The sequence below is a fragment of the Paroedura picta genome, chromosome 3, assembly GCF_049243985.1.
Source record: "Paroedura picta isolate Pp20150507F chromosome 3, Ppicta_v3.0, whole genome shotgun sequence".
Lineage (NCBI taxonomy): Eukaryota > Metazoa > Chordata > Lepidosauria > Squamata > Gekkonidae > Paroedura > Paroedura picta.
The window spans coordinates 41,982,528-41,996,784 of NC_135371.1; the positions used below are offsets into that span (position 1 = coordinate 41,982,528).

Sequence of the window (14,257 nt, forward strand, 5' to 3'; positions counted from 1 at the left end):
GTTTCCCTTCATTAGAAAGGATTTTTTAAAAACCCAACTGTGACAACCCAAGGAACAGTACAAGAAGGGAGTCAGAGTTCTTGAATTGATGAAAATCATGCCCTTCCTTCTGTCTATGGAAACTCTTCATGGGGTCCAATCCCTCCTCTCCCCAAGGACCTCTGAAACAGGAGTATAAATTTAATTTGCAGTATGGAATACAATCATTGCTTCATTTATTCACTAAGAAGTTTGTGAGAGTAGGATTATCATTTCACATATATTAAATTGAGGCAAGAAAATAGGACATTACTTGAATATATACACTAAATTTATGCATTTTAATTCAGTTTGCTTCAGCTAATAGACGAGGTCCGATGAATGGTGGCTCATTTTGTAGATCTGGTGCTTTACAGAACTAAGTTGACTTTCGTCTACTAGTCAGAGGCTGTAGGTCATTGTCATTTTGATGGAGAGGCTGTATCTCCATGCTTCTAAGTATGTGGAGAGTCTGATACAGAACATTTCACATGACTTTGTTACTTTCCAAGAGAGGAAAAGGAATTTAGAGTTAAAGTAATTGTCAAAGGAACGGAAAGAGGTAGAATTCTTGATCCAAAGGGGTTTGTTTGTGGTCTGCATGTAGCTCTGAGAACTGGTGGGAGTACATCCTTCCTTTTCCTAGAGGGTGCGAGCAGTTATTCTTTCCCGTTGTGCTGTGGTATTTGCATTATTTTTGGCAGAATCTTTGTCTGTGACTTTGTTTTGCTAACCAAGCTGATTCTGCTGCACCAAATCTTTAAGGCAGAAAATCGAAGCTTGCTGCTGCTAAGTGTGCATCTTGTGTAGCATGCACATTTTATTTGACATTGGTTTGTTCCAACCTTGCTGCAGGATTCTCAGAGTCAGTAAAACTGTATGGTTGTTAAATCAATCATCCACTTGTTCGCTCCATTTCTTCATACCTGACATGACATTTCACCAAGCTACAGTATTTGTTTTGTTTTGCTTTTAGGTCTTGAAATCAGAAGCTTACCTACCAAAAAGAGATCCCTCAGGATCTTTCCTTATGGCTGTTGACCACTGTTTCTCCATTAAGGGTCAAGGCACTGTGATGACAGGAACTATTCTTTCAGGCTGTGTTAGCATTGGAGACAATGTGGAGATTCCTGCCCTGAAGGTGAGTGTCTTAATTTCTATTTCCATCTTCCTGAAAGAGACCAAAGTAGTCACACAAAAACGAAGACATTGTTTGCTTCATCCTATCTCTTGGTTTGTCTGTTTATTTCCTAAACCTGAATTGGCTGGCTTTTTGGGAATATAAGAAATTCTTCAGGAAACAGTGTACAATACTGTACAGCCCTTAACATGGTATTATTAAATGGCTCTATGAAGAATGTAATTTGCAAGGGAAATGGAAGCCTGAGGCTGACTTTTTAAAAGGGGAGGCCCCGGAAACAAGGACATGAAAGAATTTCAAACAGACAAGTCTGCCAAACAGAGTGAAAGCCTTGCCTGATTGTAGCAGCAGAGAAAAGTGAGAAGAGAGCAAGTTCAGGGCATGAGATTAAAAGCACTGAGTGAGCATTTTTGAATCTGACTTCAATGAGATTATGTGCCTGAGGGTCAGATTTGTGGGTTCAGTCCTTCTCTGAATGAATATTGGGAAAGACACAGGAAATATTTCAGGAAAATATTATGATGACAAGGAAAATTGACACCTTAAATAATAATATGGCTCTATTCACCCATTCTACGGAAAGGAGTAATTTAAATATAAGAATTGTATGCATGTTCATGAATTGCTTTGGGATAGTGATGTGAACTCTTGCAATCAGATGTTCCATGAACATAATAGGCAGCAGAGTTAAAACAAATCAGTGAAGTTTTTTCACACAGTGCACAATTAACCTGCATAATTAATTATTTTGTAAATTACAGAGACCCATGGTACAACAGGGTTAAAAAAATACATGGAAAAGAACTGTATCAGCAGCTGTAAGCCCACAGGGTCAAAATTGTAATACCACACTCTTTGAACCTTCATTTACTCTGTTGATAATATATGATAGCTTGATATACCATTACTTGGAAATTTACAGTTATTCACTAGTAAGTCTGCTAAAGGTTTCAGTGTTACAGCTCAATCATGTGCATGTTTATTCTGAAGTAAGTCTGATTTATTTCCAAAAATTTGGATAGTATTGCAGCTTAGACATATGGCTCAAAAGATTCTGAGATCAACTTAATATCATTTTCTTCTGTGGAAGATATTCACAATTATACCTTTCACCTGATTCTACATAATGCAATATAAGAGTAATCTGAAATTCTTGGTGCCTTCTGAAAAATATAGTACCTCCCTTATAGGTTTTGGGAAGTTAAGCACAAAGTTAAAAGCATCAAGTGAGCATTTTTGAATGTGAGATTTGGCAGTGTAGGCAGGAGTGTCCAAAGAAGTAGTTCTTGTGCTGCTTGACAAATTAACAAAGTGGTTCCAGATTGTATAGATGCAAGAGTTCTTAAAGGACTCAAAAATGGCATAGCTGATCTTCTAAACAAAGATATGTAATTTTTCATTAGCCAGAAGTCTGGAAAGCAAGCAGTGTCACACAGATTTCTAAGAAGAGATTCATGGGAATTCTGAGATAATGTAGCTTAATATCTGAACCAGGTAAATGAATAGAAAGTGTTATTTAGAGACAGACCTGTTAGGTACAAAGCTTGTTGAAGGGAATGCTGCTCCAGTCACCCCCTCCACAAAGGGGCAGGATTTACAGTTTTGTGGATGGGCTTGCAGTTTTTTGGATGCAGTTGTTGGTGGGCTTCACTTCTGCAAAAGGAAGTCCTTCCTCACCAAAATGTTGAGATTGTTGCTTTAAAATTCATTCATAAGAGATCTGGGACTCATAAATAAAGAGTGGGTAAATGTTGCATATGGAAACAAATAGTTCAAGAAGTTGTAAATGAAAAAGAGGTTATGATGATCTTTGAAAAGGACCTCTTCAAACTTGGTAAATGGGCAGTTACCGTATTTGCCGGCGTATAAGACGACTGGGCGTATAAGACGACCCCCCAACATTTCCACTCAAAATACAGTACTATGGGCCACTATGGGCAGCTATGTCTATCCTAACTGAAGGGCACCTGGCGTATAAGACGACCCCCCCCACTTGGAGGCATGTTTTTCAGGGAGAAAAAGTAGTCTTATACGCCAGCAAAAACTGTAATTGGAAAGATAAATTCAGTGCAAGTATGTGTAAGATGATTCATGGTGCAAAAAAATAAATCCTAATGTCTCTTGTATACACTGATGGTGAAAGACCAAGGAAAAACCCTTGGAGCCGAAAAGAGAACAAAATAGGGCTGTATTGACCACTATCCGGATACTCCATGTGTGGGAGCTATGAGTGGATATTGTGAAGAATTGTGCATATAATATTTAAATCTCCAGTTAACATTTTTGATCATCCGGAAGTAACTGTGGAATATTTGCCACAATAGTTCTTGTTTTGTATTATAAGTGCTACTCTTAAGTAGCTGGATTTGGGGTTTATTTAAGTCTCATTTCTATTTTTGTGCCTATTGCCTAATGGTCTAGAATGTCCTTTTAGTTCTGTGTTCCAAATGTTACCATCAGTTTAGACTTTAGATAAGTGAATGGATTGTACTTGTGTGGAAAGAACATATGGTTAGAAGTTAGAATTGCTAATTATGTTGATTTCCCCATTTTTGTCTGCTCTGTGAAGTGCCTGGCTAGAATACCTGTGAGAGGTTCTACCATTCTCAGCCTTACAAAGTAACAGAGGAGGTAGATTTTATAACACACTATGGATCATGACATTCCTTGACCTTTTGTTGCCCTGACCCTTTGCTAACTGAGATTGACAGCTGGTGCCCACTGGGCATTGGGGACATTGCAAAACAGCTGCTTTCCAAATTCAAGGAACCCTCCCAGCAAATAAAGTGGCATCTCGTAAGTATTCTGCTAATAGACTTCGACATCTGTGACCGCTTGAACTTGCACAAAGGAGGGACAGAGCAATTAAAAATAAACAGTGACATTCTCGAACGCCCATACTTTCTGATTGAGGTTGAGAACGCCAGCAGCATGCAGATTCCTTTACACTGTTGCCTATGTAAATTGCCATCTGGGGTTGATTAATGGAACTGCAATGGGAGAAGTGTGTGCGTGTGTTGGTTGAAACGTTTGACGCAGCAAACAGTTCTCCAATGAGGCAATTTAATACTATTTGCTCAGCAGCACTGGAAATCCATGTCGAAGCGCGTGAGCCAAGGATTTGTGCTGTGAAAACAGGGAGATAGCACAATTGTGACTTGCCTTTGGGAGTACTTTAATGATCATTAAAATCTTTAAACTGCTACATATCCACAGTAATGAAGTAGAGAAGCATGCACGATGCGTTGTTTTTGCTGCTGCTGCTGATTTTTAAAGAATTAAGTTTCTGAGAGCAGATACCCACTGATTATCTTGTTGTTCATTTCTTCTTTGGGCATGGCAGGACTTAGTGAATGCTCCTTTCTCTCTCTCTCTCTCCTTTCTGACCATTTCAGATGAGTTGGGGACAAGTGCCTTTGCTAGGAAACTGGGACTGTTTCAGTGCCACTTATGTACAAGCTTCTTATAACAACTTTAATAACCAACTGTGTTTCTCCAATTCAAGTGGATCCATTTGTATGGCAGCCCTGGCATCCAAACCATAGGGATTACCGCTTCACTGATCCTTCAGGACTCCAGTATCCTACTTCTAAACTGTTTACCCCACATCAGGGTTATCAAAGGTGTAAAAGTTCCAGTCAGGCTAGGTTGACCCACCAGCCAGCCTATCAAGGGAGGCAGTTCTTCCTCATAAATCTTTATGATTAGCAGTGGTCTTAGCCTCTGTTTGGTGACAAGTAAGCTAAATCTGGATACACAGTGAGTAGGTTGAATGATAATAAGTCCATGCGAGGCTAGCTCAATTTTACACTCCCTGGGAGGATATTACCTCAGACTTGTGGGTTTTGTCCACAGGTAGACTAAATTATAGCTTAGAGTTTAAGTTAGTTCCTCTGTATCCATTGCCCCTGTGAGGATGGAATTAAGCAGCAATTGACCTGTCCGAAGCTTTAAGCATCCTAATTGATAAGGCTGTGATTGAGGAGGCATCTGAGTCTCAGACACCCAAGGGATGTTCCTGGTAGATAAAAAAGATATTGGGGAGAGGGGCAGACTTATTTTAAATTTCAGAAGTTTATATGTTTTTATTCACATATCTAAGTTGCACATGGTTTCCATCTAAATTCCACATGGTTTTACAATTACTAAAGTTTAATTGTTGGCTTAGCGTTATTTACTTGAAAAATGCTTACTTTCATGTTTCTATCAATTCTCAACACCTAAAGTTCCTTTGTTTTTTTGAGGGGGGAGGCATGTGTTCCAGTATACTGTTCTGCCCAGGTTTTTTTCCAAATGTTTAGCTGCAATAACTGTCCATCTTTGTATGCAGGGTGATTGCTGGTGGTGGACTCCAGAGACCAATTATTGAGGCATTGTACCTTAGTTTCAGAGACCTGGAGAATTGGGAGAAGATCCATTCAATTCCATCCCAGAAGGGGCCATGCTGGATTCCATAGTGGGAAAGGACGATCTGTCCCAGAGGTCGATCTGTTTGCTACAGTAGAAAACACAAAGGCTGCAAAATTTTACTCTCAAGCAGGGAAAGGCATAGGTTCCCAAGAGATGCACTCCAGATTCACTGGGGGGATCTTTTCTGTGTGTTCCCTCCATTTCTGTTCCTTATCAAGGACAGGATAGAATAGCCAGAAGAGAAAAATAGAATAGGATCTAGGTGGCGCCCTTCTGGCCTCACTAAATCTGGTTTCCAATCTGTATGGGGGTCTCCTGGGGACAGTACCTTCCCTTGCCCAAACAACCAGACCTAATCAGCATCAGCCAGATGTTTCATCACAATCTAAACTGTCTCAACCTGATGGTTTGGAGACTTGAGTTAGATACTTAATATTTTCAGAGGTTAATGACTTGCTCCTACGTTCATGTAATCCTAACAATAGAAAATATTGTATGTATAAATCAAAGCAGGTTTTTCTGTCATGTAGTGTGAGAGAGATTTATCTGGGTAATGTGCTATTGCAATCAATATTTGAATATTTTTTGCACCTGAGGAACTCCTGGTTGCTATCTCTTGTTACCATAGGGGAGTTGATGGGAGGGTCTTATCACATCATTTATCCAAAAAATAAGGGTTTATGTACTCATTGGTTCCCCAATGATCTCTTTCTGTTGTTTTGGCACAATTGATGCTCAGTCGTCTCCTCTCCAGACTAAACAGACCAAGCTCCCCCAGCCTTTCCTCATACGTCTTCGTCTCCAAATCCCTCACCATCTTTGGTGCCCTCCTGTGGACATGCTCCAGTTTGTCTACCTCCCTCTTCAACTGTGGTGCCCCAAACTGAACACAGTACTCCAAGTGAGGCTGAACCAGAGCAGAGTAAAGTGGTACCATCACCTTTCATGATCTCGACACTATACTCTGATACAGCCCAAAATCCTATTTGCCTTTTTAGCCACCCAGTCACACTGCTGACTCATGTTCAATGTATGGTCTACTAAGACTCTTAGATCTTTTTTACAAATACTACCGCCAAGATACACATACTACCGCCATATGGTTTTTCTTACCTAAATGCAGAACTCTACATTTGTCGCTATTTAATTTAATTTTATTCAGTTTAGTTCATTATTCAAGCCTATCAAGATCATCCTGTATTCTGATTCTGTCTTTTGTTGTGTTTGCTACCCCTCCCAGTTTAGTATCGTCTGCAAATTTAATAAGTATCCCTGCGAATCCCTCATCCAAATCATTTATAAATATGCTGAACAAGACAGGCCCAAGGACAGATCCCTGGGGAACTCCAGTTGTCACTTTTCTCTAAGAAGATGCTGAACCATTTATAAGTACCCTGTCAATCAGTTATCAATCCATCTTACCACATTTTACCAAGAATATCATGTGGAACCTTATCAAAAGCTTTATTGAAATCCAGATAAACTATGTCCACATTATTCCCTTGATCCAGCAAGGTAGTCACTTTCTCGAAAAAAGAGATAAGGTTGGTCTGACGACTTGTTCTTGTGAAACCCGTACTGAGTCTTAGAAATCACAGCTCTCTGTTCCAGCTGCTCAAGTACTGACTGTTTGATGATTTGTTTCAAAATGTTGCCAGATACAGATGTCAAGCTGATGGGTATCTCTTTTAACCTTTCTTGAAGATGGGGACAACATTCACCTGCCTCCAATCATCTGGCACCTCACCTGTTTTCCAAGAAGTGTCAAATGGACAGAGGTTCAGAGATGACATCTACAAGTTCTTTTAGTACCCTTGGATGCAATTCATCTGGCCCAGAAGACTTTGTTTCATTTAAAGATACTAGGTGTTTATGGACTGCCCCCACAGTGATCCTAGGCCACCATTCCCATCCCCCCTGTTGTGATACATTTTTGCCACACTGAGCACTATTTCCCTCAGAAAAGAAGATTGAGGAGAAATAGGAGTTAAGCAGTTCAGCCCTCTCTTCATCATCTGTTATAATTTCACTTTTTCCCCTTGCAGTGGGCCTACAGAGTCCTTACTATTTTTCTTACTTGAAATATAACTAAAGAGCCCCCCTTTTTTTGCTAAGTTTAGCACTTGCTAGCCTAAGCTCATATTGAGCTTTAGCTTTTCTAACATCGTCCCTACAATTATTGGTTATTTGTTTATACTCATCCTTGGTAATAAGGCCTTCCTTCCATTTCCTAAATTACTCTTTTTTATTCCTCAAATCATTTGACAGTTACTCATGGAGGCACCTTGGCTTCCTTAGGCTCCTTCCATCTTTTTTTCTCAAGGGAATTGTTTGTGATTGAGCCTTCAGTATTTCACTTTTAAGGAACTCCCACCCTACTTGGACTGCCATCTCTAAGTCTTTCTGACCATGGGACTCTACCCAACATACCTTTAAATCTGTTAAAATCTGCTTTCCTGATGTCCAGTCTATACGTCCGACTATGTAAAGGTTTACTCTTTCCCACACTTGTAAATTCACTACCAAGTGTGCCCACTACTTCCACCTCATCTACCTGTTCTTCCCTGTTGGTGAGAATCAGGTCTAAAATGGCAGACCCTCTGGTTCCCCTCTATACTTTCTGGGAAATGAAGCTGTTGGCAAAACAAGTTAAATTAATGTAGTTTGTATTTTTAGCAGAGTTGGTCTTCCAACAGATATCCGTGTAATTGAAGTCACCCGTGACCACCCGTGTGTAATTTGGTCTAGGGTATCTCATCCAAGTCCTCTGACTGGCTTGGTGGTCTATAGCAGACCCCCCAGAATAATAGCATTATCATTTCCTACTCCTTTAATATTTACCCAAATACACTCAACTGAACTTTCATGCTCAGGTACCTGTATTTCTTCACAAGTATAAATATTCTTAACATATATTGCTATACCTCCTCCCATCTTTACTTGTCTGTCCCTTTTGAATAGATTGTATCCCTCAATTCTAGTATTGTGAGGTGCACAGCATCTCCTGATAGTAACCCCTTATATTGACATCGTAGACCATGATACAGAAATCCAAACCTTTCCCAACAACACCGGTGACATAGCTAGTCATTTACTTGCATGATTTTTCTGTCTCTTCCTAAGCCACAACCACTTACAGGAAGAACTGATGAAAACACAACCTGCACTCCCAGGTCCCTTACCTTTCCCCCCAGACCCACAAAGTCTTTCTTAATACGTTCCATGCTGTGCTGGGCTGTATAATTTGTTCCTACATGGATGAGAAGTAAGAAGTTCAGCAGTGGAATAGGCTGCCTAAGGAGGTGGTGAGCTCCCCCTCACTGGCAGTCTTCAAGCAAAGGTTGGATACACACTTTTCTTGGATGCTTTAGGATGCTTTGGGCTGATCCTGCGTTGAGCAGGGGGTTGGACTAGATGGCCTGTATGGCCCCTTCCAACTCTATGATTCTATGATTCTATGTAATGATCTGTGGGTTTGACGAGCCTATCCAGCCATTCTGTGACATACTTGATACGTACTCCAGGTAGGCAGCAGACTTCTCAAAACATTTGTTTAAATGGTTCTAATGGAGGAAAAAGGGCTTCAGACTTTGTCCCACTGACTTGTCTCACCCATTAGGGAATTCAATAGTTTGGCCAGATTGCCATGCTCTTTAAACATTTAAACATCCAGCCCATTCTACTAGAACGATGGGTTCTTTGTCAGCTCTCTTTGATGGAGTACTGTTGACTGTACTGGTGAGCAGCTACATGGTCATCAGCAGACACATTCATTTGCCACTTTGTGCAAACCTGCAAACAAGGTGAGAAGCCCATTGGAAAGGCAGTACTGCATTCACTGTTAATCACCTGGTGAGCAGCTTGCTAAAATCCCCATGTGGGACTACACAGAAGAGTGATGATGAAAACAATGTTGCACTTTTGTTCATTGAGTACCTTCTGTGCAGGCACACACACCCTCCCTTCTCTTCCTCTACAAGCTCCAACTTTGGCCAAGCTGGAGGTACTGAGGATGGTGGTTTTACTGTGTGGTAACATACCTGGGTGGTAACAGGTTTCTGGCACTGGCATGCACCATCTCCTGGAGACTTTTAGCTGTAAGAATCTCTCTAATGACAGGCCTGTTGATGTTTGCCTACACAGAAAATAGTTGATGAATCACACTTACAGTTAAGTGCAACTTTGTTTTCTCCATGTTTTGGCATGTTATTTCAAAGAGTACATAGAAACATTTATAAACCTTAGAATCAGAAATGCTGTACAAGTTAGTGCTGCTAGTAAAAAGAAATCTTAAGTTGTTCTTTCTGAAAATCATGTTTGCATATTGCCATCATGTGGTTTGAAAAAGGTGCCTCAACTTTTTATCTCCTGCCTCCTCTCCCCTTTTTAAATACTAACATTGTGGCCCCAGTGGTGAGTGGATGGCTAAGAGCTGACCTGTTACAAAGGAAACAATGCATTCTATGGGCTGCACCATTATTGATTATAGCTGTAGAAGTTTGGCACGGCAAACTGGGAAGCCCAATGCCAAAGACTATCCTCAAAGTTGTGACAAGAACACAATGCACAGAATGAAGCCAAAAAACCTATGCATTACAGCAGGGGTAGTCAACCTGTGGTCCTCCAGATGTCCATGGACTACAATTCCCATGAGCCCCTGCCAGCAAACACTGGCAGCGGCTCATGGGAATTGTAGTCCATGAACATCTGGAGGACCACAGGTTTATTACCCCTGCATTACAGTTCAGAGAAGTAATCTGGCCACCCAATCCTATATGTTTGTGCTACCCACTTGATTCTTTCCTGCTGGTAAGCTGTCATATTATGCACAGTACTGATATTTCTTAGAACTGTGGGTGCTTGTTTGCTGGAGCAACTGATCTTCAGATATCGCTATAAGTTAAAGTTCCCAATCTTTTCTTTAAAAATACCAAAACATTTTGGTATGTCTTTTGTTGCAAGTACTTACAAAGTAAGATCACAGTACGTATCAGGAACTTCTGCCCAGGCTTCATTGAACTAAAGGTGTTTCCGAGGTCATAGCTCTTGCGCCACTCCCATTGATTTCAGCAGGGTTTGTTCTGTTCCTTGAATATATTGTGTTTGTTGTGAGGTTTTCAGATCTTTTGTTTGTGGAAAGTTCACTGATGTGGGGAGTTTCTGGAAACCTCCTTTTATTTTACTATCGCGATTTTGATATATTTTTCAGTCATTGTTTTACTTAATCACTGTGAAGCAAAAGCCAGCTCATTAAATCTTTCCATAGGTGGGAATTAGTAGGTGAACAGTAAATCTAACAGCTGGTGAAGAGTAAATTAAAAATTATAAATGCATTTAAGAAATTGTTCCTCAATTTTCTATAGTTACCATTCAGTTTCTGGGTTGAACTGATCAGATTAATCCAGTCTCAGTGTTTGAGGACTCAGAATTTGACAGATGATGGAAAATGTTCTTCTGAGGATTACAGCACCATCTTGTTGCAAGTGAACATTAATGGTCACTTTTGGTATAGATCCATAATTTAATTGCCTTCACCTACAGACCAGTTTGTTCTTTTTCTGAATAGGCTCATTTTCCATTCAGTGCGTATGATTATCTTAATGGAATTTTTGATCACAGAAAACCAAAACTTCCAGTATTTTACATTTTTAGGTAATATTTTTGTTATTCTCAGTAAAGAATCCTGCATATGAGAAATAAATGTGCATAGGATTAAAACTTTGAAATTTTGCAAAAATTATATACTTTGTCTAGCATTTGAATTCCAGTCCAGTATTTCTTTCCCCCCCTGATAGTTGTGTCTAAGGGGCACTCTTGACTAATTAATGTGATTCAAGGACAGGGCGAGTTCGAAGGACTTCTTACACTCATGACCAGGTTAAGGCACTGCATAGGAGAGCTACATAATACACACAGAGATAGTTTGTTTCTTTTTCTTGGTTAGAAGAGAAGGAAAGAAAGCCAGAGGGAGCGCCGCCAAGCTGAGTACCACTAATATAAACCATACGTTACATCTCCTGTGCTTGTGTATTTAATGTGATCCTTTCAAGCAGGAGAGTGGCCTGGTCAGTGCTGTTTTATTAACTCTTCATATGGTAAATTTGGAAACAACTGTGTGTCTTAATTCCAGAGGATTTGTTTACTTGACTTTTGGCTGGCAATAATCCATTTTTAGATGTCTTGGTACAATGAAAAAGGGAAGATAAAAAGAAAAGAATCTGATGGTCATACTGTCACTTACAAGATTGTAAGCCGTGACTTCTTCGGGTAGTAAGAGTGGACAGAGATCCACAAAACCCTTATAAAGACTTGTATGTTCTTTGCACACATTCTTTGCTATGTGTGTAGATCCCCTTTCCATTGTACTGTCATAGCAATTTGAAGACAAATGTTGCTTATACCAGAAGCAGAGGATGAAATAGTCATGTTTTCACATTTCTCCCCTCCAGAAATTTCTCCTGCATTTAGCAATTATGATCTTTTCTTTGTCAAAGGTGGCACTGATGTTTGCTTTCCTTCATTCTCCCAGCTTGAACTGCTGCCCATTGACTCTGTTACACATTTTTACCTGGCCCTTCCTCTAAAGTGCTCAGTTTGGCATATAGAATTCTTGCCTCCTTCATTTTATCCTCACAACAGCCTCCTTAAATAGTTTAGGCTAAGAGAGAAGGATTGGCTCAGGGCCATATTGTGAGTTTTCTTTGAAAAAATGTTCTGTCCCTCTCATTTGCAGTTTTAAATTTTTCATTTAGCTAACTGTGTGAACAAGTAATGGTTTTCAGTAAAATTATTTCCCCAAAAAAGAATGCAGTCTTGCATTTCAGTTAAGAGAAAAGTTCTAACTCCTTGGTCCATGGTTTCATGTGATCCTAGTACATCTTGTTCACTACACCTGGGAGGTTCCAATGGAGGGTGGTAAAGGATGATCCCAGGTGATGAGTGAGGGGTTCATAGTTTGATGAAGGAGGATTAATTGACGGTTCAGAGACCGAGGGCTGTCCAAAGCCTCTGTTGAAGGTCCTGTGCAGTATTGGGGGAGAAGTTATGATGATCCTGCTATGAAATTACTGTGGGAATTGTGGCTACTTTGATCAGTAGAAAAGTTTATCATCTGGGGATTTTCACTGTCTCCTAGCCTTTGGATTGAACTGCATGGAAATTTTAAGATTAGCAGCTGTCAATTTCAGAGGGAAGGATTTGAGGAATGTTAGATGTTTCCCATGCTAAATTCCGGGGACAAAAGACTAATTTGGATTGAGAACTCTGTCTTGAATAGAAACACATACCCCGAAAGTATCCTAAGGGTAATCTAGTCCAAACAGTCTACCCATGCAGGAAATTCACAGCTACCTCCCACCATTCCCTCAGTGACCCCCTTTCTATGCCCAGAGGAAGGAAAAAAACTTCCGGTCTCTCCAGGCCAATCAGAGATTCCATCCATCCATCCATCCATCCATCCATCCTATTTTTATACCGCCACTCCCAGCACAGCCAACTCATGGCAGTTTATACTCAATAAAAACCAGACATAATGCATGGATAAAACATCATAGCATTATACTTACAGTCCCAAGAATGGCAAAATTACAGAGTCATAGAGAAGGGATGGCGGTTAAAACATATAGCTCCTCCCCAATGTCTTAATGTGCTGGCATCCATACGGCACACAGTATGTAACCCTGATGATGTAACCCAGGGGAGTTAGATTGCCCAATGATTCCAAACCTGGTCTAGCACCCAGTCTGGGAACCCAGTGTATGTGTGACCTGATTTTGTCACCCTGGGACCACAGGAGCTGAGCATTGGTTCATCCCTTCCTGCCTTCACTCTTGCCTAAATTCATAGTGAGTCATAGAATCAGCATTGGTTTGTGTCAGTCCTATAATGGGTTTTAGGGTTTCCGGGTTGGGAAATGTTTTTGCTGAGGGGAACAGTTTTACTCCATCCTGTAATGTAGACCCCCATAATACATATTGGGGGAAGGGGCTGATGATGAAAGAGAATGGTTTATGACAACCTTGCTGTTGTTTGGATATTGGGGCCAGGTGAGGTGTGTGTGTTATGATTGAGCTGGGGTGCAGAGAAATGTATGTCATGATGGAGTCAGTTGAATTTTATTTCATCCAGGGATTTTGAATCTCTTTTGAAGAAGTCATTAGTGGCAATAATTCTTTTTTGACTTTTTTGCTTTAGCTCTCTGGAGGATCAGTAATGCCTTGGAGCATTTAAGAATTTTAAATCAACCAATCTTAAAAGCTACTATCACAATTATGAATTATCTTGGCCCCTAAAACTGTAAGCACCAATATTTACGAACAGCATTGTGTAGAGTTAGATGTAGAAATACCTTCCGAATAGTGGAATATAGTTTCACCTGTAGCCAAACTTACTGAGTAAATTCCAGATTTACAGCAAAACCTTTGTGTGTGTGTGTGTGTATGTGTAAACGTATCAGCAGCAAGATCAAAATAAAAACAAATTGTCCTGACTCAGAGATCCAAAAGGTTTGGCTAACCTACTAGAATGTTTTACTTATTTTTTTAAAAAGAGAAAAAATAGTAGGCCTGTGTGCTATTTCAGAAATTACTTTTGAAACCAGAACTATAAGGAATTCCATAGAATCACCGGGGCTGTGATGCAGGAGCGAACCCACACAACAGTAATTAGGGATCTGGATCTTAGCTGTAA

At 40.2% G+C, this 14,257-nt stretch overlaps 1 protein-coding gene across 1 annotated transcript in view; it reads left to right on the plus strand.

The window, feature by feature from the left end:
• The window catches only part of EEFSEC (eukaryotic elongation factor, selenocysteine-tRNA specific), a 199,850-nt gene that overhangs the window by 66,340 nt on the left and 119,253 nt on the right, over window positions 1–14,257 (plus strand). The window contains exon 4 of the mRNA XM_077325410.1: window positions 995–1,159. Coding sequence (XP_077181525.1) covers window positions 995–1,159 — 165 coding nt within the window. The remainder of the gene's footprint in view (window positions 1–994; window positions 1,160–14,257) is intronic.